Source organism: Salvelinus namaycush, chromosome 5 (genome assembly GCF_016432855.1).
Source record: "Salvelinus namaycush isolate Seneca chromosome 5, SaNama_1.0, whole genome shotgun sequence".
Lineage (NCBI taxonomy): Eukaryota > Metazoa > Chordata > Actinopteri > Salmoniformes > Salmonidae > Salvelinus > Salvelinus namaycush.
Window position 1 is genome coordinate 70,703,583 of NC_052311.1, and position 25,220 is coordinate 70,728,802.

Sequence of the window (25,220 nt, forward strand, 5' to 3'; positions counted from 1 at the left end):
GAATTTTCCATGTTCTTTCTTCTTGCATCTATCGCGAAAGTTCTAAATGTGACAACAACTGACAGTATCACCCTGCAAAAATAATTCTCTGCATTACAACTACTGTAAGCGACATTGCCAAACAAACTGAGGATACCATTCCACGTTGCCGATTCTGTCCTGGGCCGCCCATCATGATTAAAAAAGGGCTGACAGGAGTAGCAGAGGTCATGTAAACCAGCGATGCATGTTGAAAGAATAACAACGTTAACTAGAACTTTTCCTTATATTAACTGTAGATAAAAGTTGTATTTAAATCCAAACTGGTTTTCCAGCAGATTAGTTACAATGACCCATGTACAAGAATAGACCTTTTCCCTTTATTGATATTGCAACCTCTCACTTTCGGTTATTTGAAAATGAAATCATCTCCAGAATATCACTGTTTTTAAACAAGCCATAGAACACTGGTTGCAATTTCAGTTTAATCCACCAGAAAAGAATGAATAGGCCAATTACAAGAAATATTATGGCTAAAGTCAAATATGCAAATTATTTTAAAAATGACATTATTTGGGGATTTTTTATTTTTACAAATTGTATAATAATTGTTGAATGATATCACAAAGACCACTTGTGGAGTTATGTCAAACGTGCAGCTAACAAAAAGTAAACGGGATGGTTTTCAGAGATTGGTGGAAGTGTTTGAGGGTAGCTGAAGGGTGGGAATAAAATGTAAAAAAATATATGAGTAATGTAAAATATACTGTGTCCGTAATATGTTTATAGAATGTATAAGCTAGAAGTAGAAGCCTAAGTATTGTTGTCCATTACTTTTCTCCAATTAGGGGAGGGGTGGTAGGGTTATGGGAAAATTATAAAATAAAATGTTTGTAAGAAAATATATATGGGGGATTGGAAAGGATGCAGACAATTACATTGAAAGAACCCAGAATCAATCTGCAATATTAAAGTTAATCTACCCCTAAAAATAACAAATAGATGGTCATGAAGGAGAGGAGACAAGGAAAGGAGGAGAGGTGACTATTAAAAAAGGATCCCTAAGAATGGCTCCATAGCTCAGTGGTTAGAGCACTGATCTTGTAAACCAGGGGTCGTGAGTTCAATTCTCACTGGGGCTTTGATTATGACTCCACCACCCTCTGTGACATTCATCTGAAACTTTACACTGTAATGCACAGGGTGGGAGACTCCATTTCTCTTGCTCTATACAGCAGAAAGTTCTAAATGTGACAACAAACTGACAGTATCACCCTGCAAAAATAGTTCTCTGCATTACAACTACTGTAAGAGACATTGCCAAACAAACTGAGCATACGATTCCACGTTTGCCGATTCTGTCCTGGGCTGCCCATCATGATTAAAAAAGTGCTGAAACTAGAGACAGGAGTAGCAGAGGTCATGTAAACCAGCGATGCATGTTGAAAGAATAACAACGTTAACCTGAACTTTTCTTTATATTAACTGTAAGATAAAAGTTGTATTTAAATCCAAACTGGTTTTCCAGCAGATTAGTTACAATGACCCATGTACAAGAATAGACCTTTTCCCTTTATTGATATTGCAACCTCTCACTTTCGGTTATTTGAAAATGAAATCATCTCCAGAATATCACTGTTTTTAAACAAGCCATAGAACACTGGTTGCAATTTCAGTTTAATCCACCAGAAAAGAATGAATAGGCCAATTACAAGAAATATTATGGCTAAAGTCAAATATGCTAATTATTTTAAAAATGACATTATTTGGGGATTTTTTATTTTTACAAATTGTATAATAATTGTTGAATGATATCACAAAGACCACTTGTGGAGTTATGTCAAACGTGCAGCTAACAAAAAGTAAACGGGATGGTTTTCAGAGATTGGTGGAAGTGGTTGAGGGTAGCTGAAGGGTGGGAATAAAAATGTAAAAAAATATATGAGTAATGTAAAATATACTGTGTTCGTAATATGTTTATAGAATGTATAAGCTACAAGTAGAAGCCTAAGTATTGTTGTCCATTACTTTTCTCCAATTAGGGGAGGGGTGGTAGGGTTATGGGAAAATTATAAAATAAAATGTTTGTAAGAAAATATATATGGGGGATTGGAAAGGATGCAGACAATTACATTGAAAGAACCCAGAATCAATCTGCAATATTAAAGTTAATCTACCCCTAAAAATAACAAATAGATGGTCATGAAGGAGAGGAGACAAGAAAAGGAGGAGAGGTGACTATTAAAAAAGGATCCCAAAGAATGGCTCCATAGCTCAGTGGTTAGAGCACTGGTCTTGTGAACCAGGGGTCGTGAGTTCAATTCTCACTGGGGCCTTGATTATGACTCCACCACCCTCTGTGACATTCATCTGAAACTTTACACTGTAATGCACAGGGTGGGAATTTCCATTTCTCTTGCTCTATACAGCAGAAAGTTCTAAATGTGACAACAAACTGACAGTATCACCCTGCAAAAATAATTCTCTGCATTACAACTACTGTAAGAGACATTGCCAAACAAACTGAGGATACCATTCCACGTTTGCCGATTCTGTCCTGGGCCGCCCATCATGATTAAAAAAGGGCTGACAGGAGTAGCAGAGGTCATGTAAACCAGCGATGCATGTTGAAAGAATAACAACGTTAACTAGAACTTTTCCTTATATTAACTGTAAGATAAAAGTTGTATTTAAATCCAAACTGGTTTTCCAGCAGATTAGTTACAATGACCCATGTACAAGAATAGACCTTTTCCCTTTATTGATATTGCAACCTCTCACTTTCGGTTATTTGAAAATGAAATCATCTCCAGAATATCACTGTTTTTAAACAAGCCATAGAACACTGGTTGCAATTTCAGTTTAATCCACCAGAAAATAATGAATAGGCCAATTACAAGAAATATTATGGCTAAAGTCAAATATGCAAATTATTTTAAAAATGACATTATTTGGGGATTTTTTATTTTTACAAATTGTATAATAATTGTTGAATGATATCACAAAGACCACTTGTGGAGTTATGTCAAACGTGCAGCTAACAAAAAGTAAACGGGATGGTTTTCAGAGATTGGTGGAAGTGTTTGAGGGTAGCTGAAGGGTGGGAATAAAAATGTAAAAAAATATATGAGTAATGTAAAATATACTGTGTCCGTAATATGTTTATAGAATGTATAAGCTAGAAGTAGAAGCCTAAGTATTGTTGTCCATTACTTTTCTCCAATTAGGGGAGGGGTGGTAGGGTTATGGGAAAATTATAAAATAAAATGTTTGTAAGAAAATATATATGGGGGATTGGAAAGGATGCAGACAATTACATTGAAAGAACCCAGAATCAATCTGCAATATTAAAGTTAATCTACCCCTAAAAATAACAAATAGATGGTCATGAAGGAGAGGAGACAAGGAAAGGAGGAGAGGTGACTATTAAAAAAGGATCCCTAAGAATGGCTCCATAGCTCAGTGGTTAGAGCACTGATCTTGTAAACCAGGGGTTGTGAGTTCAATTCTCACTGGGGCCTTGATTATGACTCCACCACCCTCTGTGACATTCATCTGAAACTTTACACTGTAATGCACAGGGTGGGAATTTCCATTTCTCTTGCTCTATACAGCAGAAAGTTCTAAATGTGACAACAAACTGACAGTATCACCCTGCAAAAATAATTCTCTGCATTACAACTACTGTAAGAGACATTGCCAAACAAACTGAGGATACCATTCCACGTTTGCCGATTCTGTCCTGGGCCGCCCATCATGATTAAAAAAGGGCTGACAGGAGTAGCAGAGGTCATGTAAACCAGCGATGCATGTTGAAAGAATAACAACGTTAACTAGAACTTTTCCTTATATTAACTGTAAGATAAAAGTTGTATTTAAATCCAAACTGGTTTTCCAGCAGATTAGTTACAATGACCCATGTACAAGAATAGACCTTTTCCCTTTATTGATATTGCAACCTCTCACTTTCGGTTATTTGAAAATGAAATCATCTCCAGAATATCACTGTTTTTAAACAAGCCATAGAACACTGGTTGCAATTTCAGTTTAATACACCAGAAAATAATGAAGAAATAGGCCAATTACAACAAATATTATGGCTAAAGTCAAATATGCTAATTATTTAAAAAATGACATTATTTGGGGATTTTTTATTTTTACAAATTGTATAATAATTGTTGAATGATATCACAAAGACCACTTGTGGAGTTATGTCAAACGTGCAGCTAACAAAAAGTAAACGGGATGGTTTTCAGAGATTGGTGGAAGTGGTTGAGGGTAGCTGAAGGGTGGGAATAAAAATGTAAAAAAATATATGAGTAATGTAAAATATACTGTGTTCGTAATATGTTTATAGAATGTATAAGCTACAAGTAGAAGCCTAAGTATTGTTGTCCATTACTTTTCTCCAATTAGGGGAGGGGTGGTAGGGTTATGGGAAAATTATAAAATAAAATGTTTGTAAGAAAATATATATGGGGGATTGGAAAGGATGCAGACAATTACATTGAAAGAACCCAGAATCAATCTGCAATATTAAAGTTAATCTACCCCTAAAAATAACAAATAGATGGTCATGAAGGAGAGGAGACAAGAAAAGGAGGAGAGGTGACTATTAAAAAAGGATCCCAAAGAATGGCTCCATAGCTCAGTGGTTAGAGCACTGGTCTTGTGAACCAGGGGTCGTGAGTTCAATTCTCACTGGGGCCTTGATTATGACTCCACCACCCTCTGTGACATTCATCTGAAACTTTACACTGTAATGCACAGGGTGGGAATTTCCATTTCTCTTGCTCTATACAGCAGAAAGTTCTAAATGTGACAACAAACTGACAGTATCACCCTGCAAAAATAATTCTCTGCATTACAACTACTGTAAGAGACATTGCCAAACAAACTGAGCATACGATTCCACGTTTGCCGATTCTGTCCTGGGCTGCCCATCATGATTAAAAAAGTGCTGAAACTAGAGACAGGAGTAGCAGAGGTCATGTAAACCAGCGATGCATGTTGAAAGAATAACAACGTTAACTAGAACTTTTCCTTATATTAACTGTAAGATAAAAGTTGTATTTAAATCCAAACTGGTTTTCCAGCAGATTAGTTACAATGACCCATGTACAAGAATAGACCTTTTCCCTTTATTGATATTGCAACCTCTCACTTTCGGTTATTTGAAAATGAAATCATCTCCAGAATATCACTGTTTTTAAACAAGCCATAGAACACTGGTTGCAATTTCAGTTTAATCCACCAGAAAATAATGAATAGGCCAATTACAAGAAATATTATGGCTAAAGTCAAATATGCAAATTATTTTAAAAATGACATTATTTGGGGATTTTTTATTTTTACAAATTGTATAATAATTGTTGAATGATATCACAAAGACCACTTGTGGAGTTATGTCAAACGTGCAGCTAACAAAAAGTAAACGGGATGGTTTTCAGAGATTGGTGGAAGTGTTTGAGGGTAGCTGAAGGGTGGGAATAAAAATGTAAAAAAATATATGAGTAATGTAAAATATACTGTGTCCGTAATATGTTTATAGAATGTATAAGCTAGAAGTAGAAGCCTAAGTATTGTTGTCCATTACTTTTCTCCAATTAGGGGAGGGGTGGTAGGGTTATGGGAAAATTATAAAATAAAATGTTTGTAAGAAAATATATATGGGGGATTGGAAAGGATGCAGACAATTACATTGAAAGAACCCACAATCAATCTGCAATATTAAAGTTGATCTACCCCTAAAAATAACAAATAGATGGTCATGAAGGAGAGGAGACAAGGAAAGGAGGAGAGGAGACTATTAAAGAAGGATTCCTAAGAATGGCTCCATAGCTCAGTGGTTAGAGCACTGGTCTTGTAAACCAGGGGTCGTGAGTTCAATTCTCACCGGGGCCTTGATTATGACTCCACCACCCTCTGTGACATTCATCTGAAACTTTACACTGTAATGCACAGGGTGGGAGACTCCATTTCTCTTGCTCTATACAGCAGAAAGTTCTAAATGTGACAACAAACTGACAGTATCACCCTGCAAAAATAGTTCTCTGCATTACAACTACTGTAAGAGACATTGCCAAACAAACTGAGCATACGATTCCACGTTTGCCGATTCTGTCCTGGGCCGCCCATCATGATTAAAAAAGGGCTGAAACTAGAGACAGGAGTAGCAGAGGTCATGTAAACCAGCGATGCATGTTGAAAGAATAACAACGTTAACTAGAACTTTTCCTTATATTAACTGTAAGATAAAAGTTGTATTTAAATCCAAACTGGTTTTCCAGCAGATTAGTTACAATGACCCATGTACAAGAATAGACCTTTTCCCTTTATTGATATTGCAACCTCTCACTTTCGGTTATTTGAAAATGAAATCATCTCCAGAATATCACTGTTTTTAAACAAGCCATAGAACACTGGTTGCAATTTCAGTTTAATACACCAGAAAATAATGAATAGGCCAATTACAACAAATATTATGGCTAAAGTCAAATATGCTAATTATTTAAAAAATGACATTATTTGGGGATTTTTTATTTTTACAAATTGTATAATAATTGTTGAATGATATCACAAAGACCACTTGTGGAGTTATGTCAAACGTGCAGCTAACAAAAAGTAAACGGGATGGTTTTCAGAGATTGGTGGAAGTGGTTGAGGGTAGCTGAAGGGTGGGAATAAAAATGTAAAAAAATATATGAGTAATGTAAAATATACTGTGTTCGTAATATGTTTATAGAATGTATAAGCTAGAAGTAGAAGCCTAAGTATTGTTGTCCATTAATTTTCTCCAATTAGGGGAGGGGTGGTAGGGTTATGGGAAAATAATAAAATAAAATGTTTGTAAGAAAATATATATGGGGGATTGGAAAGGATGCAGACAATTACATTGAAGGAACCCAGAATCAATCTGCAATATTAAAGTTGATCTACCCCTAAAAATAACAAATAGATGGTCATGAAGGAGAGGAGACAAGGAAAGGAGGAGAGGAGACTATTAAAGAAGGATTCCTAAGAATGGCTCCATAGCTCAGTGGTTAGAGCACTGGTCTTGTAAACCAGGGGTCGTGAGTTCAATTCTCACCGGGGCCTTGATTATGACTCCACCACCCTCTGTGACATTCATCTGAAACTTTACACTGTAATGCACAGGGTGGGAGATTCCATTTCTCTTGCTCTATACAGCAGAAAGTTCTAAATGTGACAACAAATTGACAATATCACCCTGCAAAAATTATTATTTGCTGTACTATTACTGTAAAAGACATTGTCAAACAAACTGAGGATACGATTCCATGTTTGCCGATTCTGTCCTGGGACATCATGATTAACAAAGGGTTGAAACTAGACACAGGAGTAGCAGTGATCATGTCAGTCTGTTGATATTAAATAAAGCATTACAGATCATGTCCAGAGCATTGTGATGAAGGATTGCCATAGGCTGAATTGAGAGACTGGGCTACGTAGTTTAGTCCCAATGTAGAAGATTTATTTTCTTAAAAATTCTAACTTAACAAAAAATACTTGAGTCCTTTTAGCTCCTTGTAGAGCAAAGGCACAAAAATAACAAAAGCAATATTTTCTCAATCCTGACAAACAATATAGTACTGCTGACTAACAAAAGCAATATGTTCTCAAACCTGACAAAGAAAGAGTGATGACTAACAAAAACACAAACACATGTAGCTTACTGGGTTTAAACCAGTGAAGCATGTTGAAAGAATAACAATTTTAACTTTCCTTTCCGTTTGATTTCAAAATCATCATCAAATCAAAGTTTATTGATCACGTACACAGATTTGCAGGTGTTATGGCACGTGCATGGAAAAGATTGTGTTACTATCTCCAACAGTGGAGTAGAATGTCTCTCAAATACAATCCAAATACACAATCATGAAAACAATCCAAACAGCAAATCAAGAAATAAACATCCTAGTAGATCATCATCATTCTGGTAGTAAGTTTATCAGAACAGGGGGGTGTGGTAGTAAGTTTATCAGAACAGGGGGTGTGGTAGTAAGTTTATCAGAACAGGGGGTGTGGTAGTAAGTTTATCAGAACAGAGGGGTGTGGTAGTAAGTTTATCAGAACAGGGGGTGTGGTAGTAAGTTTATCAGAACAGGGGGGTGTGGTAGTAAGTTTATCAGAACAGGGGGTGTGGTAGTAAGTTTATCAGAACAGAGGGGTGTGGTAGTAAGTTTATCAGAACAGGGGGTGTGGTAGTAAGTTTATCAGAACAGGGGGTGTGGTAGTAAGTTTATCAGAACAGAGGGGTGTGGTAGTAAGTTTATCAGAACAGGGGGTGTGGTAGTAAGTTTATCAGAACAGGGGGGTGTGGTAGTAAGTTAATCAGAACAGGGGGGTGTGGTAGTAAGTTTATCAGAACAGGTGGGGGGTGGTAGTAAGTTTATCAGAACAGGGGGTGTGGTAGTAAGTTTATCAGAACAGGGGGGTGTGGTAGTAAGTTTATCAGAACAGGGGGTGTGGTAGTAAGTTTATCAGAACAGGGGGTGTGGTAGTAAGTTTATCAGAACAGGGGGTGTGGTAGTAAGTTTATCAGAACAAGGGGGTGTGGTAGTAAGTTTATCAGAACAGGGGGGTGTGGTAGTAAGTTTATCAGAACATGGGGGTGTGGTAGTAAGTTTATCAGAACAGGGGGTGTGGTAGTAAGTTTATCAGAACAGGGGGGTGTGGTAGTAAGTTTATCAGAACAGGGGGTGTGGTAGTAAGTTTATCAGAACAAGGGGGTGTGGTAGTAAGTTAATCAGAACAGGGGGGTGTGGTAGTAAGTTAATCAGAACAGGGGGGTGTGGTAGTAAGTTAATCAGAACAGGGGGGTGTGGTAGTAAGTTAATCAGAACAAGGGGGTGTGGTAGTAAGTTTATCAGAACAAGGGGGTGTGGTAGTAAGTATATCAGAACAAGGGGGTGTGGTAGTAAGTTAATCAGAACAAGGGGGTGTGGTAGTAAGTTAATCAGAACAAGGGGGTGTGGTAGTAAGTTAATCAGAACAGGGGGGTGTGGTAGTAAGTTTATCAGAACAGGGGGGTGTGGTAGTAAGTTAATCAGAACAGGGGGGTGTGGTAGTAAGTTAATCAGAACAAGGGGGTGTGGTAGTAAGTTTATCAGAACAGGGGGGTGTGGTAGTAAGTTAATCAGAACAGGGGGTGTGGTAGTAAGTTTATCAGAACGGGGGTGTGTGGTAGTAAGTTTATCAGAACAGGGGGGTGTGGTAGTAAGTTAATCAGAACAGGGGGGTGTGGTAGTAAGTTTATCAGAACAGGGGGGTGTGGTAGTAAGTTAATCAGAACAGGGGGGTGTGGTAGTAAGTTTATCAGAACAGGGGGGTGTGGTAGTAAGTTTATCAGAACAGGGGGGTGTGGTAGTAAGTTAATCAGAACAGGGGGTGTGGTAGTAAGTTTATCAGAACGGGGGTGTGTGGTAGTAAGTTTATCAGAACAGGGGGGTGTGGTAGTAAGTCAATCAGAACAGGGGGGTGTGGTAGTAAGTTAATCAGAACAGGGGGGTGTGGTAGTAAGTTTATCAGAACGGGGGTGTGTGGTAGTAAGTTTATCAGAACAGGGGGGTATGGTAGTAAGGCCAATAGCAGTCCACCCTGTCTTTGGCCTCCTCGTATGTGGTGAACTCACAGTCGGGGGATATTGGTGGCGTTCCTGGCTCACAGAATCTCAGATGGGCTCTCAAATTGTACATATCGAAGGTCAACATCTGAGAGGAACAGAATTTTTCATCATCTTCAGTGATAGTTAGACTTTTGATTGCTGATTGTAAAAGTCTTGCTGCTTTGGCAACATTGTTGTACCTTTAAAAGTTATACCAACAAAGCAGTTGTCTTAAAACCTGTCCTGGAGAGATACAGGGTGTGCAGGGTTTTATTCCAGGCACCACTTACACACAGATTACGCTAATAAAGGTCTTGATAATTAGTTGATTAATTGAATCAGGTGTGTTAGAGTTGGGCTAGAACTAAATCCTTTACACCCTGTTACTTTCCGGTACAAACATTGTTGATCCAATCAATAAAGTTGATGTGAAATCTAACCTGTGAACCGTCCATGTGGAACGCTACAGCAATGTTGTCCCAAACGTAGAACTGGTGTTTCTGTGGATCAGGGATCAGGTGGGCTACATGCTGGTTCTGGTAGGGCTTTGGCACCAGTTTGAAGCTGTGGAAAGGAAGTAAAAGTGTGAGTCAATTCAAATTATAATTAAAGCATCCCATACTATAATTGAGAGTGATTTTTGTATCTATTATTGCTATGTTACATCTAAAGTAACTGACATATTTAGCATTGCATGGAAATGTTTTGAGTCTGCACATTGTTTACATTGATCTGTGAATTATACCAGGGCGCAATTTGGTTTTAGAAGTGGGGGGGCGGAATAACCGCTCTAAGGCGTCCACATTGTCCTAAAGCACACCGGTGCCACGTTTTGTATCACAGTGCAATGATAAAACTGGGGGGAACAAACATACAATTTCAGAATGTGGGGGGGGGGGTCATGTCCCCCCCGTCCCCATTAAAAGTTGTGCCCACTCTAACCTGTGTGTGTTACACATGGCCTCGGGTCTCCAAATGATTTGTCCATCTCTGTAAGCGCAGACTCCATCGTCATTGTCCTGGAGGAGAGGGTACTTCTCAAAGAGGTCGTTGTTGAAGTGACTGTGGACTAGCACTGAGTACATCACCTCCTGTTTGTACAGGACTGTCTCATACACACGCAGGATTGGCTCGTGTCCACCACATAGCTAAAAAAAGACAAACACCTTCAATATCATTAAATTACATGCTCTTGTTTCTTTAAATTATTTGACCACAAATTCTCACATGGTCTCGGTATGTACCCAGCAGTCCTGTATGTTTATTCTACAGATATTTTAACAGTACCACTAACAAGACTTCAGTACCTGTTCCCGGTATCTCTTAAGCAGCTCCTCCAGGGGGAAGGTGAAGCGGTAGGAGCCCAGCCGAGAGGTGTCCAGGAAGGCAGGTGAGGTGGCGAACCTCTGCAGGAAGGATTTCTGCTCCCTGGCCTGCTCCTCTGTCCTGTCAGGGTACCTGGTCTGGAGCAGACGTTGTTCAGCCGAGGCCATCTCCTCTGCTCCCAAAGACAAGCTCCACCACAGCAGGTCCAAACCCTCTGGTCCCTCTTCTGGGTCCTCTGGCCCCTCTTCTCTGTCCCTAGCACAGAACCCCCCTTGGCTTTCGACGGCTATGCCAAATAGCCCGCCTTCATTCGTGTCGTGTTTGAGCTGGGAAACCCAGAACTCTGGCCTTGGGTATTCTGGGATGTTGTCTTTGAAGAGGTAGTTGTTGTGAATGCCCTGAGCTTTCAGTCTCAGTCCTAGGTCCGGCAGTTTCAAGTGCTCGGCCTGGACAGCAGACTCATTGTGTCCTCTGTGGTTAAGGCGCACAACTACGTCCATGTTCTGCTCTCACTTCAGCGTTGTCTGAGGAGAATTTGGAAGAAAAGTTACCAAAATACCAAAAAGGCAAACATTAGTCTAACGAACCAGAACTAATGTGTCTTCTGAAAACACCAACATACAGTAACACAGAGTGATGTGGGATGTTTGGAAAGTATTGGAGAAAGAAGAAGTGGTAGTCTGCGTTTACTCAGTCAGCAATTTAATATGTAGGCTACCATAAAAATGTACTGTACAACCTGAAGGTTAAAGAGGTGAACCATTGCCCACAGGGTTGCTGGTTCAAATCCCATGCCTGTTGAGATTGGGAATGTGGGAGAGCAAAAGCTCTGGACCAGAGCTAGTCTGTCAGTAAACTAAGAGTTCAAAATAGTTTGAGAATTTACAGCTTGAGCACATGTTGAAAAGTTGGTCAGCACTCTAGCAACATCTTTACTTAGGTGACTAATGAAAGTATATTGAAGCCAGTCACGTGCTCCCGACCCTCCCATCATAAAAAACACCAACATTTTTCGACTTCGACTCCAGTGAAAATAGACAGTTATACCCAAATAATGTTGACTCGTCTTCTACTCGTATGTGGCCAAAGCATATATATATAAAATAAATAATAATAATAATTTTAAAAAGAACACCTCAAACTTGCATCTCAAACAGACCATTTAAAAAATGCTTGCTTTTTCCTCAGAGTATGATGTCATACTCCTGAGGAGGATGAGCTGGTCAATCAGTGGTCTACTTGCATGAATATTTTTAATTACTGGTGTAGAGGAGTGGCCTAACATTATGATAATGTCTATTTAATTGGGTAACTAATGGTGTAATTTAAAATATGTGTTTTCTATATTCCACCATAAACAGGGAACCAGCTATCATTTAAATTGATAGGAAACTGTCTTAGTGAGTAGGGATAAAACATAGGCCTATGTGTCACAATTATAATCTGAAGGTAAGCAAGGGTGCTTTCCAGTTACCAACTACGCTGATGTCTGAGCAGCAGAAGGATTTCGGTCGGCAGTGGCTATTATTCGCTCCACGCTTTTATAGTTCAGTTCGAATGGAGAGTGAGGGCGGGGCTAGGTGCTGTGGCTCCTTGCCTGACTGGCTGAAACGTTCTGTGTTCTCGCTCAGCAGGGAAGGAAAGGTCTCGCTTACCCAGTCCCAGGGAGGAGAGTCCCTTTCCTTAGGGCATGGTTCCCCAACTGGCGGCCCGCGGGCCAAATCTGGCATGCCAGCAAAATTATTTTGCCCCTATCTAAATAATGAAAAAGTTACATTTTAACTTCATTCATGTGGAGAGAGAATGCAGGATACAGTGAATTAATAAAAAAGTTGGCGGACCATTTTGTGGTGCTGAAACTTAAAGCTGCATCCGCGACGCAATCAATAGGAGGAGAACAGCGCCTGGTACTAAAAATATAGCTAACTTGTGTGGGAGTTAATGCAATGTAACTAGGTACAGTTGCTATGCTGAGAAAACATCATAACAATAATCACATTAACAGGAAGTAGAAATGATATCATCTAGTGCATTTGTTGCTTCTGGGCAAAACAAACATGCCAATGATTACATTAAAACAATGTACATGAGTACATTAGCTAAGGCCATAATTACATTTGTTACATCTGGACATACTAATGACAGGAGAACGTGGAGGGAGGATGGTAGCAAAATGACCAACATGTGAAACGTGAAGTATGCAATAAATGTATTATTTTTTGTATTACATAAGGGGTCCTGCCACCATTATAATCTAACCTGAAGCAGTGTGGGCGTTACTAGGCGTGAACAAGCAAGAACTCGGACTAAAAGATAATGGTGGCGGAAGGACAAGGGGAGTGATTTAATTTACATATGGGGTGTACCCATATGCTGTGTGTGAGGCTGCAAAGCTATAAAGGCAGAGCTCTGTGCTCAGATAAGTTGGTTGTTCCATGGATCAGCACGGCTTTGCCACTCTGTATTAAAGTCTATATTGAATTCACAAGTTGTAGTAAGAGTGTTATATTCCTGAGGCAAGTGTAGCACAGCAACATATATAAAAAACCTACACCAGTTGAGTCATTAATTTCCACACTAATCTTCATTTTAATTTGACTTTACAAACAACACCAGGGCTTAGTTGAAGTGTATTTGTTCAGAGCCTAGGCCTATATAAAATAACTAAACCCGGCTGAGGTGGGCTATGAGGCTTAACATCATCTTTCACAATGAAAAAAGATTTGGCCTAATAGAAGTGGGATTTTTTTTTTTAGGACTACTTACAATTGCAATTGGACAAAAATGTAGCATTCAACATAAAACCATAATTTAAAGAAAAAAGGCGATGTCTGTAGCTCAATGTCTATATCTGAATGTCTGTATCCGGATAGCCGTGTAATGACAGAACAGAAAATACTGTCAGCTTGAGACCTAAATATCCCTGGCTAAGCACTCACAATAATGTTAGTATTTACTAAATACAGTCATATAGGCCAATAAGTTACTTACTCAATGGGAGATGGATGTGATTTTGATGCGCAGGCAGTCCTCGATTGACTTATATGAAATATTTTTCCTGTCGTGAATCTATATTGCGTTCATAGAGGAAAATGAGGACTCGCAGGTGTAAATCGATCCAAACAATGTTAGCAAATAAAATGCAAGTTTCTTTATTGTGCTGTATTCCTCTGAGCATGCCACCCAAAACGCTACAAGGCCTCCGCACTCCTGAGCACATCCCTGATGTGGCTCGATGTCTGGAATTGCGGCCTCGTCCAGCGAGGGTATCGTTTTCTTAGCAAGGGAGGAGAATTCTCCACCTGTGCGGACTGTGAGAGGTTCACGTAAAAACGCAATGATATCCGTGGGCATGGTGCAGTCTTCAAATCCCAGCCAAATCTGGTGGAGAAGTTGTCCCTCAGCTGGTTGATGAAATCTTGCGTCACATCTGTGGCAATGCTGGGCCTGGTCACTCTCCCTGTCGTTTATTCACTGTGCTGAAGTGCAGTAGCCTTCCAGATTATAAATCCAAATCGAACAACTCAATCTTCCTAGTAAAGGCCTCAAGTTTTTCCACCATGTCTACGACTGTTTTCCCTCTTACTTACAACTGCACTTTTAACCTGTTTAAGTGACAGAATATGTCAGCCAAAAAAGCCTTTGTCTAGCTTGCCGTTAATGCTTCAATGTTTCTGCCTGGGCCTCTGTCTCGGGCGGGAAGGCCACTTTCAATGTTCCATGCTTAGGATCATAATGATTTCGGAGATTTAATTATTTGCAAACAGCGACATTTTCATCTCTCTGTACATTCTTCCTTGAAACTTCGATTTTCATTATCCACCTTTCTTTTGATACTTTGTAAGAGCGACATTTAAAGCTAATGATTTAAAGCTAATTGTTCTGCACGAATGTTGACTTAAAAGAGTAGTGTAGCCTACAGTAGTCTATGTAGACCTGTTTTTCCCCACCAATCAACGCACAGAGAAATAGGCAAAAATAACATGGTGATTTTTTGAGCGTAATCAGATCGAAATCATTATGTTATTGTCACTGAATTTATTATGTACAAATCAGATGTGTTAAAATGTTTGTTCAATTTGTAGTGTAGGGCAATTAATTGTGTTAATATTATATAATAGTTATGTTCTGGCCCACCGACTAATAGTGTTCAATTATTAAATGGGCATATCCTTTGCACAACCGGGAAAGGTGGGGAATTGTTCAGGGCTTAATATTCCCAATATAATGATACAAATCATGACATTCCCACCTACTTCTTGCCTTCCCACCTAGATCCTTTTGTAGCCTAATAGTTTATCAACAAAAGCAAGGTTTTTGTTGTTAACAAGAATGTTCTCCTGATTCCATATGGATGGTCTGGATTCTGTCCGTTGAGCGCAGGGCGAGCCATTTTGCGAGCAATTTTGCGAGCACATGCTGTTACTGTGCTATCCTGTCCTGGATAGAATGTTTGAAGTGGATGTTCTGCCGTTTAATGGCCCTCTGGAGTGTTATCTTGTAATCCGGAATGTACTGGGAAAAGGGGAAAAGAGTGGCGTCATGTCTTTTCATCTCTACCGTTGGCATGCCGGTGGGCGACTTGATGTGTATTGGGTACCGTCTGCCAACTGCCAGGCATTTGGAATTGGCCTGGTCTTTAGTCAGTGAGACATCCTTACACAGGTATTTACCCACACCATTCTGTTGTTGAGGTATGCCCACACCATTCCAACACAGAAAAGCTGCTTTTTAACATACTTAATTTAATTTCTCTGGAAGGAAACCTATTTAACTCATATTGTAAGTAATTATATGTCACATTTAATAGAAATCTGGAAAAACTGGACAGTTATTTTAAAGGTAGACTCAGTGCTATGACTTAGATGCTCAAGGTAAACAGCGTAGTTGGTCAATTTCCACAACAACTAAGAGCGTTGAAGCGCGAGGGTAAACTTATCCACTGTTTTGTTCAGTGGCTTCCACGTTGTAACAACTTGAATCGAATCTGTGTCCATGCGCATATACTGTTTGTGACTGTTTGAGAATAAAGTCTTGCATCGCGTTGATCGCAATATCTGCGGTGCTGCTCGTGGCAACGTCATTTCTTTGGTTAAACTGTCATTGCATGGTTAAAACTGTCATTTTGATCTCATGGTGGTCAGTCCTAGCATCCATAGCTCTGTCTGAGAATTTGAGAGTGGTTACAGGTGTGGTGGAAAATTGTCTTAGAAATATAACACTTACAAGAACTTGTGAATTCAATAAGGGCTTTTAATACAAAATATCAGAAGCCGTGCTGGTCCGCGGAACAACCGCTTTCCTTGAGCACTGGCTCTGCTTTAATTACACATACAGCATATGAGTCCATCCCACATGCAAATGAAGTCACTTCCCTCAGTCCTTCTGCCACCATTATCTTTTAGTTAAGTTTCTTGCTTGTTCACGCCCAATAACGCCCATATCTGCTTTTGGTTAGGTTATAATGGTGGCAGGACCCTTTCATGTCCTAAAAAAATTATATATATCTATCATGCTTATGTTCCATCTGTTGGACCGTTGGCTAACACCCTCCTTTGTGTGTCCTTCTGGCATTGATATGTCCAGCTGTCCTAAGTGCCTATGGCTTTGGCCTTTGTACTCATGTTCGTTCAGCTCAATGTAATCTTTGGTATGTTGCCCTTTTCAGAAATAGCAGATGCACTAGGTGTCATCTTCTCCTCCTATTGTCCGATGTACATATGTCCTTGCTACTTCAGTATAGCATCTGCCCCTATATATATTACACTAGCTCCCACACAGGTAGCCTAGTGGTTAGCCTAGTGCCTAGTGGTTAATTTGAGAGTGGGGCGGCAGGTAGCCTAGTGTTTAGAGCGTTGAGCCAGTAATCGAAAAGGTTGCTTGATCAAATCTCCGAGCTGACAAGGTAAAAAGCTGTCGTTCTGCCCCTGAACAAGGCAGTTAACCCAATGTTCCTAGGCTGTCATTGTAAATAAGAATTTGTTCTTGACTGACTTGCCTAGTAACATTTTTAAAAAGACATATCTCCAACCCTTATTTGTTTGCTAAAACAGTGGCAGGTGTCGGTTTTGTTGTTGTTTGGTTTGCAGAATACCCCTTTAAGAAACACCACCAATCTGAAAAGACACTTTTCTTATAGGTGGAAAAAAGGGCAACCCTAGACCCATATCTGTGTGTGCCTGAATAGGGGCCCTTACCCTTCCACAGTGTTACATTGAGCCTGATGAAAAGTGTTTTCCACGCCATCTTGAGCTGTTGTCATCTGATCATAATTATAAGTAAACACAAAACATTGCGTGGGACCAAACACTTTACTTGCAGGTCAACAGGAATTTATGGAAGTGTTGAAGTCAGTTGCAGGTCAAGTGGTTCTCTCTCGGGCCATGCATAGCTGACCTGGCTAGCATAGATAACGGTCCTCATAATAATGTAGCACCATCTGCTCTGGTAGTTTTCCATCGTGAAAGGTTGGTTCAGAGTTCTGTTCTCAGTAAAAACCAGCACAAATCCTCTGTAGGTCAGAATATTCCCAATCCCTGAATGGAGGGTGTCCTCTGATCACCTGAAATAAATCTACAAAAAACTATTGTTGTCAATATCCTTTTTGACTGAACACTGCATTATATTTCCTTGGATTGATCATTTCCAACAGACCCTAACACTCTGCTGCGTTAAGCCATTGGTTCATTATCCTTTGAGTAGGAGTCACCATATATATGGCTCTTTATTGCAGAAAAGGCTATGTGTCGAAATATGACAACAAACTAACAGTATCACCCTGAATTGACCTACTGCACTACTGTAAGATACACATCATCCTGACAAACAAACTGACTTCCTACATTTACATTTTGAGGATAACATTCCTTGTTTGCCCATCCCAACGTGGGTATCACTTAAAACGATCTGAAACTAGAGAGGATTAGCCAAGGTCATGTCAGTCTGTTGATATTAAACCTCTTGACGCTAGGGGTCAGATTTTTTAATATATTTTTTAAAATAACGTTCCCCAGGTAAACGTACTGTTTCTCAGGTCCGGATCGTAGAATGTGCATACAATTTACAGATTAGGATATAATACACTCCAACGTTTCCAAAACTGTCAAAATATTGTCTGTGAGTATAACAAAACTGATTCTGCAGGCGAAAACCTGAGAAAATCTAACCCGACGTGATTTTTTATTTATTTTTATTATCTGTGTTTCCTTGCCGTTTTTCTTCCATTTAAAGGGGTATCAACCAGATTCCTTTTCCAATGGCTTCCTCAGGCTGTGACCAGGCTTTAGACATAGTTTCAGGCTTTTATTTTGAAAAATGAGCGAGATTTTTCAAAAGTAGTCAGGTGTCCTTTGATTAGTTCCTGCGCGCGAGAGGGGTAGCTCTCCATTTTCTTTCTCTCTTTTATTGAATAGGTTACGGTCCGGTTGAAATATTATCGATTATGTTTGTTAAAAACAACCTGAGGATTGATTATAAAAAACATTTGACATGTTTTGTGGGAGTAAATGGTACACAAAGAGACAGATATGACAATATTGAGCAAAGACAGGTGTACATTAGACCACAAGAGGAGAAGGCGACACTTAAGTGCATTATCTATTATAGAGGACAGGAAACCAAAGATTAACAGACATAAGTGTAATGGCCACAGGAAACCAAAGATTAACAGACATAAGTATAATGGCCAAAGCCATAAGTTCATAAATGCTTAGGATAAAGAGGAGGAGGTGACACTTAAGTGCATTATCTATTATGGAAAGGGCAGGATACCAAAGATTAGATAGAGAGGAACAAACATACATATATTATTCAAGGCCATAAGTGCTTAGGGTAAGATAGACATATATTATTTTTAGGACACGAAAGGGTCCTGCCACCATTATAATTTAATCAAGAGCAGATATAGGCGTTATTGGGCATGAACAAGCAGGAAGCCTGAACTGAAAGATAATGGTGGCAGATGACCTGAGTGAAGTAACTTAATTTACATGTGGGATGGACTCATATGCTGTGTGTGTATAAATACAGAGCCAGTGCTCTGGGAAAGTGTGTGTTCCGACCATCTAGGCTTCTGATATACTTGTATTAAAAGCCTATATTGAATTCACAAGTTCTTGTAAGTGTTATATTTTGAAACGATTATCCACCACAGTTTCTACGAACATTACGGATACTTTTTGGAATTTTCGTCGAACGGAACGAAGCTTTGGTTTTCTGAACATAACGCGCAACCCAAATGGCGTTTTTTTGTAATAAAAGTAATATTTATCGAACAAAAATAACATTTATTGTGTAACTGGGAGTCTCGTGAGTGCAAACATCCGAAGATTATCAAAGGTAAGCGATTCATTTTATTGCTTTTCTGACTTTCGTGACCATGCTAATTTGGGGCTAGCTGTTCTAGCATTGATTGATACACTCACAAAAGCTTGGATTGCTTTCGCTGCAAAGCATATTTTCAAAATCTGACACGATAGGTGCATTAACAACAAGCTAAGCTGTGTTTTGGTATATTTCACTTGTGATTGTATGATTATAAATATTTTTAGTAATATTTTTGAATCTGATACATTTGGGAATTTTCTTCTGCCTTTCAGGACCGGAACGAGGCTGTAGTTTTCTGAACATAACGCACAACCCAAATGGCGTTTTTTTGTTATAAAAGTAATATTTATCGAACAAAAATAACATTTATTGTGTAACTGGGAGTCTCGTGAGTGCAAACATCCGAAGATTATCAAAGGTAAGAGATTAATTTTATTGCTTTTCTGACTTTCGTGACCATGCTAATTTGGGGCTAGCTGTTCTAGCATTGATTGATACACTCACAAAAGCTTGGATTGCTTTCGCTGCAAAGCATATTTTCAAATTAACAACAAGCTAAGCTGTGTTTTGGTATATTTCACTTGATTATAAAGCATGATTATAAATATTTGTAGTAATATTTTGCGCCCTGTAATTCAGCGGTTGTTTAGGAAAATGATCCCGCTAAAGGGATCCGTAGCGCAGAGAAGTTAAAAACAACATTAAAGATAATGCAAAGAGCTATCACGCCCTGACCTTAGAGATCCTTTTAATGTCTCTATTTGGTTTGGTCAGGGTGTGATTTGGGGTGGGCATTCTATGTTTTGTTTTCTATGTTTCTTTATTTCTGTGTTTTGGCCGGGTATGGTTCTCAATCAGGGACAGATGTCTATCGTTGTCTCTGATTGGGAACCATACTTAGGTAGCCCTTTTCCCCTCCTTTCAGTGTGGGTAGTTAACTTTGTTTATGGCACTATAGCCCTGTAAGCTTCACGGTTGTTTCTTTCGTTTGTTGTTTTGTTGGTGACATTTTAAATAAAAAGGAAAATGTACGCTCACAACGCTGCACTTTGGTCTTCTTCCAGCATCGGCCGTGACAGAACTTCCCACCACAAAAGGACCAAGCAGCGTGTTAAAAAGGAGGACTGGACATGGGATGACATCCTGGACGGCAAAGGATCCTAGACATGGGAGGAGATCCTGGCCGGAAGGGACAGCCTTCCATGGGAACAGGTGGAAGCAGCCAGGAAGGCGGAGGCAGCTGGTAAAGGGGCCCATCGTTACGCGGGAACACGGCTAGCAAGGAAGCCCGAGAGGTAGCCCCCCAAAAAAATGTTGGGGGGGGGCACACGGGGAGATTGGCGGAGTCGGGTTATAGACCTGAGCCAAATCCCCGTGCTTACCGTGGCGAGCGTCGTACTGGTCAGGCACAGTGTTATGTGGTGGAGCGCACGGTGTCTCCAGTGCGCGTTCACAGCCCGGTGCGCTACCTTCCAGCTCCCGGGCTAGAGTGGGCATCCAGCCAGGTCGGAGGGTGCCGGCTCAGCGCATCTGGCCGCCAGTACGTCTCTACGGCCCAGGATATTCTGCGCCGGCTCTGCGCACTGTGTCTCCGGTGCGTCTGCACAGCCCAGCCAAAGTAACCATCCAGCCAAAACGGGTTGTGCAGGCTCTACGCTCGAGACCTGCAGTGCGCCTCCACGGGCCAGTGTATCCTGTGCTCGCTCCCAGAACCAGGACTCCTGTATGTCTTCCCAGCATGGTGAGTCCTGTGCCTGCTGCCAGAACCAGGCCTCCTGTGTGTCCCTCCATTCCGAAGCCTCCAGTGATGATCCATGGCAAGAAGCCTCCAGTGATGATCCATGGCAAGAAGCCTCCAGTGATGATCCATGGCACGAAGCCTCCAGTGATGATCCATGGCAAGAAGCCTCCAGTGATGATCCATGGCACGAAGCCTCCAGTGATGATCCATGGCAAGAACCCTCCAGTGATGATCCATGGCACAAAGCCTCCAGTGATGATCCATGGCAAGAAGCCTCCAGTGATGATCCACGGCATGAAGCCTCCAGTGATGATCCACAGCAAGAAGCCTCCAGTGATGATCCATGGCACGGAGCCTCCAGTGAGGAGTCATGGCACGAAGCCTCCAACGACGGCCTCCAGTCCGGAGCCTCCAGCGACGGTCCCCAGTCCGGAGCCTCCAGCGAGGGTGCCCAGTCCGGGGCCCGCAGCGATGGTCTCCAGTCCGGGGCCCGCAGCGAGGGTCCCCAGTCCAGAGCCTCCAGCGACGGTCTCCAGTCCGGAGCCTCCAGCGACGGCCTCCATTCCGGAGCCTCCAGCGACCGCCTCCAGTCCGGAGCCTCCAGCGACGGTCTCCAGTCCGGAGCCCCCAGCGACGGTCTCCAGTCCGGAGCCTCCAGCGACGGTCCCCAGTCCGGAGCCTCCAGCGACGGTCTCCAGTCCGGAGCCTCCGGCGACGGTCTCCAGTCCGGAGCCCCCAGCGACGGTCCCCAGTCCGGGGCCCGCAACGAGGGTGCCCAGTCCGGGGCCCGCAGCGAGGGTGCCCAGTCCGGGGCCCGCAGCGAGGGTGCCCAGTCCGGGGCCCGCAGCGATGGTGCCCAGTCCGGGGCCCGCAACGAGGGTCCCCAGTCCGGGGTCGGCGACGAGGGTCCCCACACCAGAGGTGCCACCAAAGTGGGGTGAGCCGGAGGTGGAGCGGGGTCTGCGTCCCGCACCTGAGCCGCCACCGCGGATAGATGCCCACCCAGACCCTCCCCTATAGGTTCAGGTTTTGAAGCCGGAGTCCGCACCTTTGAGGGGGGGGGGGGGGGGTACTGTCACGCGCTGACCTTAGAGAGCCTTTTTATGTCTCTATTTGGTTTGGTCAGGGTGTGATTTGGGGTGTGCATTCTATGTTTTGTTTTCTATGTTTCTTTATTTCTATGTTTTGTCCGGGTATGGTTCTCAATCAGGGACAGCTGTCTATCGTTGTCTCTGATTGGGAACCATACTTAGGTAGCCCTTTTTCCCTTCTTTCAGTGTGGGTAGTTAACTTTTTTTATGGCACTATAGTCATGTAAGCTTCACGGTTGTTTCTTTCGTTTGTTGTTTTGTTTGCGACATTTTAAATAAAAAGGAAAATGTACGCTCACCCCGCTGCACTTTGGTCCACTTCTTTTGATGGCCGTGACAAGAGCATTGTGATGAAGGATTGCCATAAGCTTAATTGAGAGACTGGGCTGTGTAGTTTAGTTATTATCTAGAAGATGGATTTTCTCCTAAATTCTCAAAAGTAAGTACAGTGCACTGGTCGACAATGGGCCTTTGATTCAATCCCGGCTGTTGTACTGTCTGGCTTTGACATCAGAGGAGGTATTTTATTAAAATGGCCACTGGTTGATTATCAAGGGGCCCAAGTAGGCTAGGGGGGTGTTATAAGAATTTCCAGGTGAACAAAAGGGAGAGCAGTGGTAGGTAAAGTCAATCAACAATCAATCCGGTTTATTACAAGTTGCAACAGGGAGACACCACCCAGTACAGAAACTTTCCCTGATTGCAGTGGTAGAAAAAGTACTACATTCTCAAGTAAAGCTCCCTTAATAGAAAATTACTCAAGTAAAAGTGAAAGTCACCCAGTAAAATACTACTTGAGTAAAAGTATTTGGTTTTAAATATACTTAAGTATAAAAATTAAATGTAGTTGCTAAAATATAATTAAGTATCAAAAGTTCAAGATAAAATATGAATAATAAAAAATTCCTTATATTAAGCAAACCAGACATCACAATTTTATTTTTTATTTTTTATTTACGGATAGCCAGGGTCTCACTCCAACACTCAGACATAATTTACAAACAAAGCATTTGTGTTTAGTGAGACTGCCAGATCAGAGGCAGTTGGGATGACGAGTGATATTCTCTTGATAAGTGTACGAATTGGACCATTTTCTGTCATGATACGCATTCAAAATGTAACGAGTACATTTGGGTTTCAGGGAAAATGTATGGAGTAAAAAGTACATCATTTTCTTTAGGAATGTAGTGAAGTAAAAGTAAAAGTTGTCAAAAATATAAATAGTAAAGTAAAGTACAGATACCCCCAAAAAACTACATTAGTAGTACTTTAAAGTATTTTTACTTAAGTACTTTACACCATTGCTTGATACCATTGCTTGATTGATGGTTCTGCTATCTGCATTAGGGCAAATAAGTCAGGCGGGGTTTAACCAGCCTGTGCGACAGGGTCTAGGAGTATTTTATACATGGAATGGAACATTAATAATAAAGTACTTACGGTCAAGTTGAAGGCTGCTAAACACTGCTAAACTTTACTTGACGCAGGATCACTGTTGAGGCAGGAACAATGTCTTGAAAAGCAGGCTCACTTTGTCTTATTCTTTTCCTGCTCTTTGGTGTTTATTTTTTCCTCCGCACCACTCTGAACAGCATCAATAGTTAGGCTCAACTTTCGTTTCTTTCAACGCTGATCTTTCAGGGGGTTTCCAGTCCGCAAACTGCAGTAGCCAATCACGTTCAGTATCTACATACCGTTACCGTAATACTCTCACTGGCCAATCACAAGCTCATTGGCATTTCCTTTTGTCTACTTCAAACTTGCAGAAGCTTTAACCGACTCAAACAATTTCTACACCATGTTTTCAGCTTTCAAGGCCAGATGAAGACAATGCACAGTTTTGAATGCTAGTCATTTTGTGAAAATGTAATATTTGTCTAAAAACATGATTTTTTTCTCGATGGGTACTCAGGCTACTATAGGCTGTAGATTTGCCATACCAGCTCCCACGTATATGCTATACCAGCTCCCACTGAGGTAGTACCAATACGGCTATTTGGCCTTAGGTACTCAGACAAGGCTGTAGTAGAGTTGTGAATGCTACACTATTTTTGTGAACATTTTTCGCTTTTTGAAGACAATTTCGAGTTTACAATGCAATCATTTTTTGGGTGAAACGGATTGTGTGTCTGAAAGCATGCATTTTTCTAGCTCTGGGTACTCAGACAAGGCTGTAGATCAGGGTTCATCAACTAGGTTTGGCCTCGGGACAAAATATTTCTGAGCTAATAGTCGGTGGGCCAGAACATAATTATTATATAATATTAGCACAATTAATTGCCCTACACTACAAATTGAACAACAATTTTAACACATCTGATTAGTACATAGTACATTCAGTGTCAATAACATAATAATTTCGATCTGATTACGCTCCCAAAATTACCATGTCTCTATTAAATAATTATTTTTGTCTATTTCTCTGTGAGTTGATTGGTGGGGGGAAACAGGTCTACATAGGCTACTGTAGGCTATGTGGGGTTTTATAATGGTTTTTTGACATGCTTAACTAACTATAAGCTAGTAGGGCTTCTTATGCATTAAAGTTTGAATTGCTGACTCTTGTGAACCTGCATTTTCCATTAGTCTCTACTCTTACCAGTGCTCTGTCTAACCATGAATATCAGCCTGAAATGTGTGTGTGTTAAAGAGAGCGCTGTACTGTATGAAATATGTGTGTGTATGCAACAAAGTATCAGTAGTGTGGGCGCTGTACTGTGTGACTGAGACTGTGCTAATCTTAGAGAGACACAGGAGGGGGTGAATCATGAGACTGCTGACTGTGGTGTACAATGGACAATAACAGATAAGCTATACACACGTGATTGAATATTAGCAACTGTATTATATGTGATTGAATACTACAACAAACGTGATTGAATATTAGCTAACTGTTGGTCTGGGCGCCTGGATGTCTGTGTGTGTGTGCTGGAAGTAACAGTTAGCTCAGATAAGAGTGCTGGGAAGCTGTAGTTAGCCTTGAGCGAGAACAGTGGACAATGTATACAGGTGCAGATATCTCAGACAATGTTATAAAACTGTCTGACCCCAGTCTCTGGGGTGAAGAAGCGTAATCTACACAGCAACAGCGACGGGACAACAGAGAGCGCAAAGGGGCTAGGACTAGCTT

The 25,220-nt window shown here is 40.9% G+C and overlaps 1 protein-coding gene and 6 non-coding genes across 7 annotated transcripts; 6 read left to right on the forward strand and 1 right to left on the reverse strand.

Annotated features, from left to right (window-relative positions):
• The first annotated feature begins 1,048 nt into the window (after positions 1-1,048).
• trnat-ugu lies at positions 1,049-1,121 on the forward strand. Its single transcript has one exon. It is a non-coding gene; the product is annotated as a tRNA-Thr (tRNA).
• Positions 1,122-2,242: 1,121 nt separating this feature from the next.
• On the forward strand, positions 2,243-2,315 carry trnat-ugu. Its single transcript has one exon. It is a non-coding gene; the product is annotated as a tRNA-Thr (tRNA).
• Positions 2,316-3,427: 1,112 nt separating this feature from the next.
• Positions 3,428-3,500, forward strand: trnat-ugu. The gene has a single exon. It is a non-coding gene; the product is annotated as a tRNA-Thr (tRNA).
• A 1,116-nt stretch (positions 3,501-4,616) lies between these two features.
• On the forward strand, positions 4,617-4,689 carry trnat-ugu. The gene has a single exon. It is a non-coding gene; the product is annotated as a tRNA-Thr (tRNA).
• Positions 4,690-5,810: 1,121 nt separating this feature from the next.
• On the forward strand, positions 5,811-5,883 carry trnat-ugu. The gene has a single exon. It is a non-coding gene; the product is annotated as a tRNA-Thr (tRNA).
• Positions 5,884-7,004: 1,121 nt separating this feature from the next.
• Positions 7,005-7,077, forward strand: trnat-ugu. The gene has a single exon. It is a non-coding gene; the product is annotated as a tRNA-Thr (tRNA).
• Positions 7,078-7,455: 378 nt separating this feature from the next.
• Positions 7,456-23,701, reverse strand: LOC120048852. Its single transcript, XM_038995138.1, has 5 exons — positions 23,531-23,701; positions 10,915-11,457; positions 10,550-10,755; positions 10,048-10,171; positions 7,456-9,713 (listed from the first exon to the last, which is right to left on the reverse strand). Exons 2-5 carry the CDS (start codon positions 11,431-11,433, stop codon positions 9,558-9,560), a joined length of 1,005 nt encoding a protein of 334 aa, XP_038851066.1. The 5' UTR covers positions 11,434-11,457; positions 23,531-23,701; the 3' UTR covers positions 7,456-9,557.
• Positions 23,702-25,220: the final 1,519 nt, after the last annotated feature.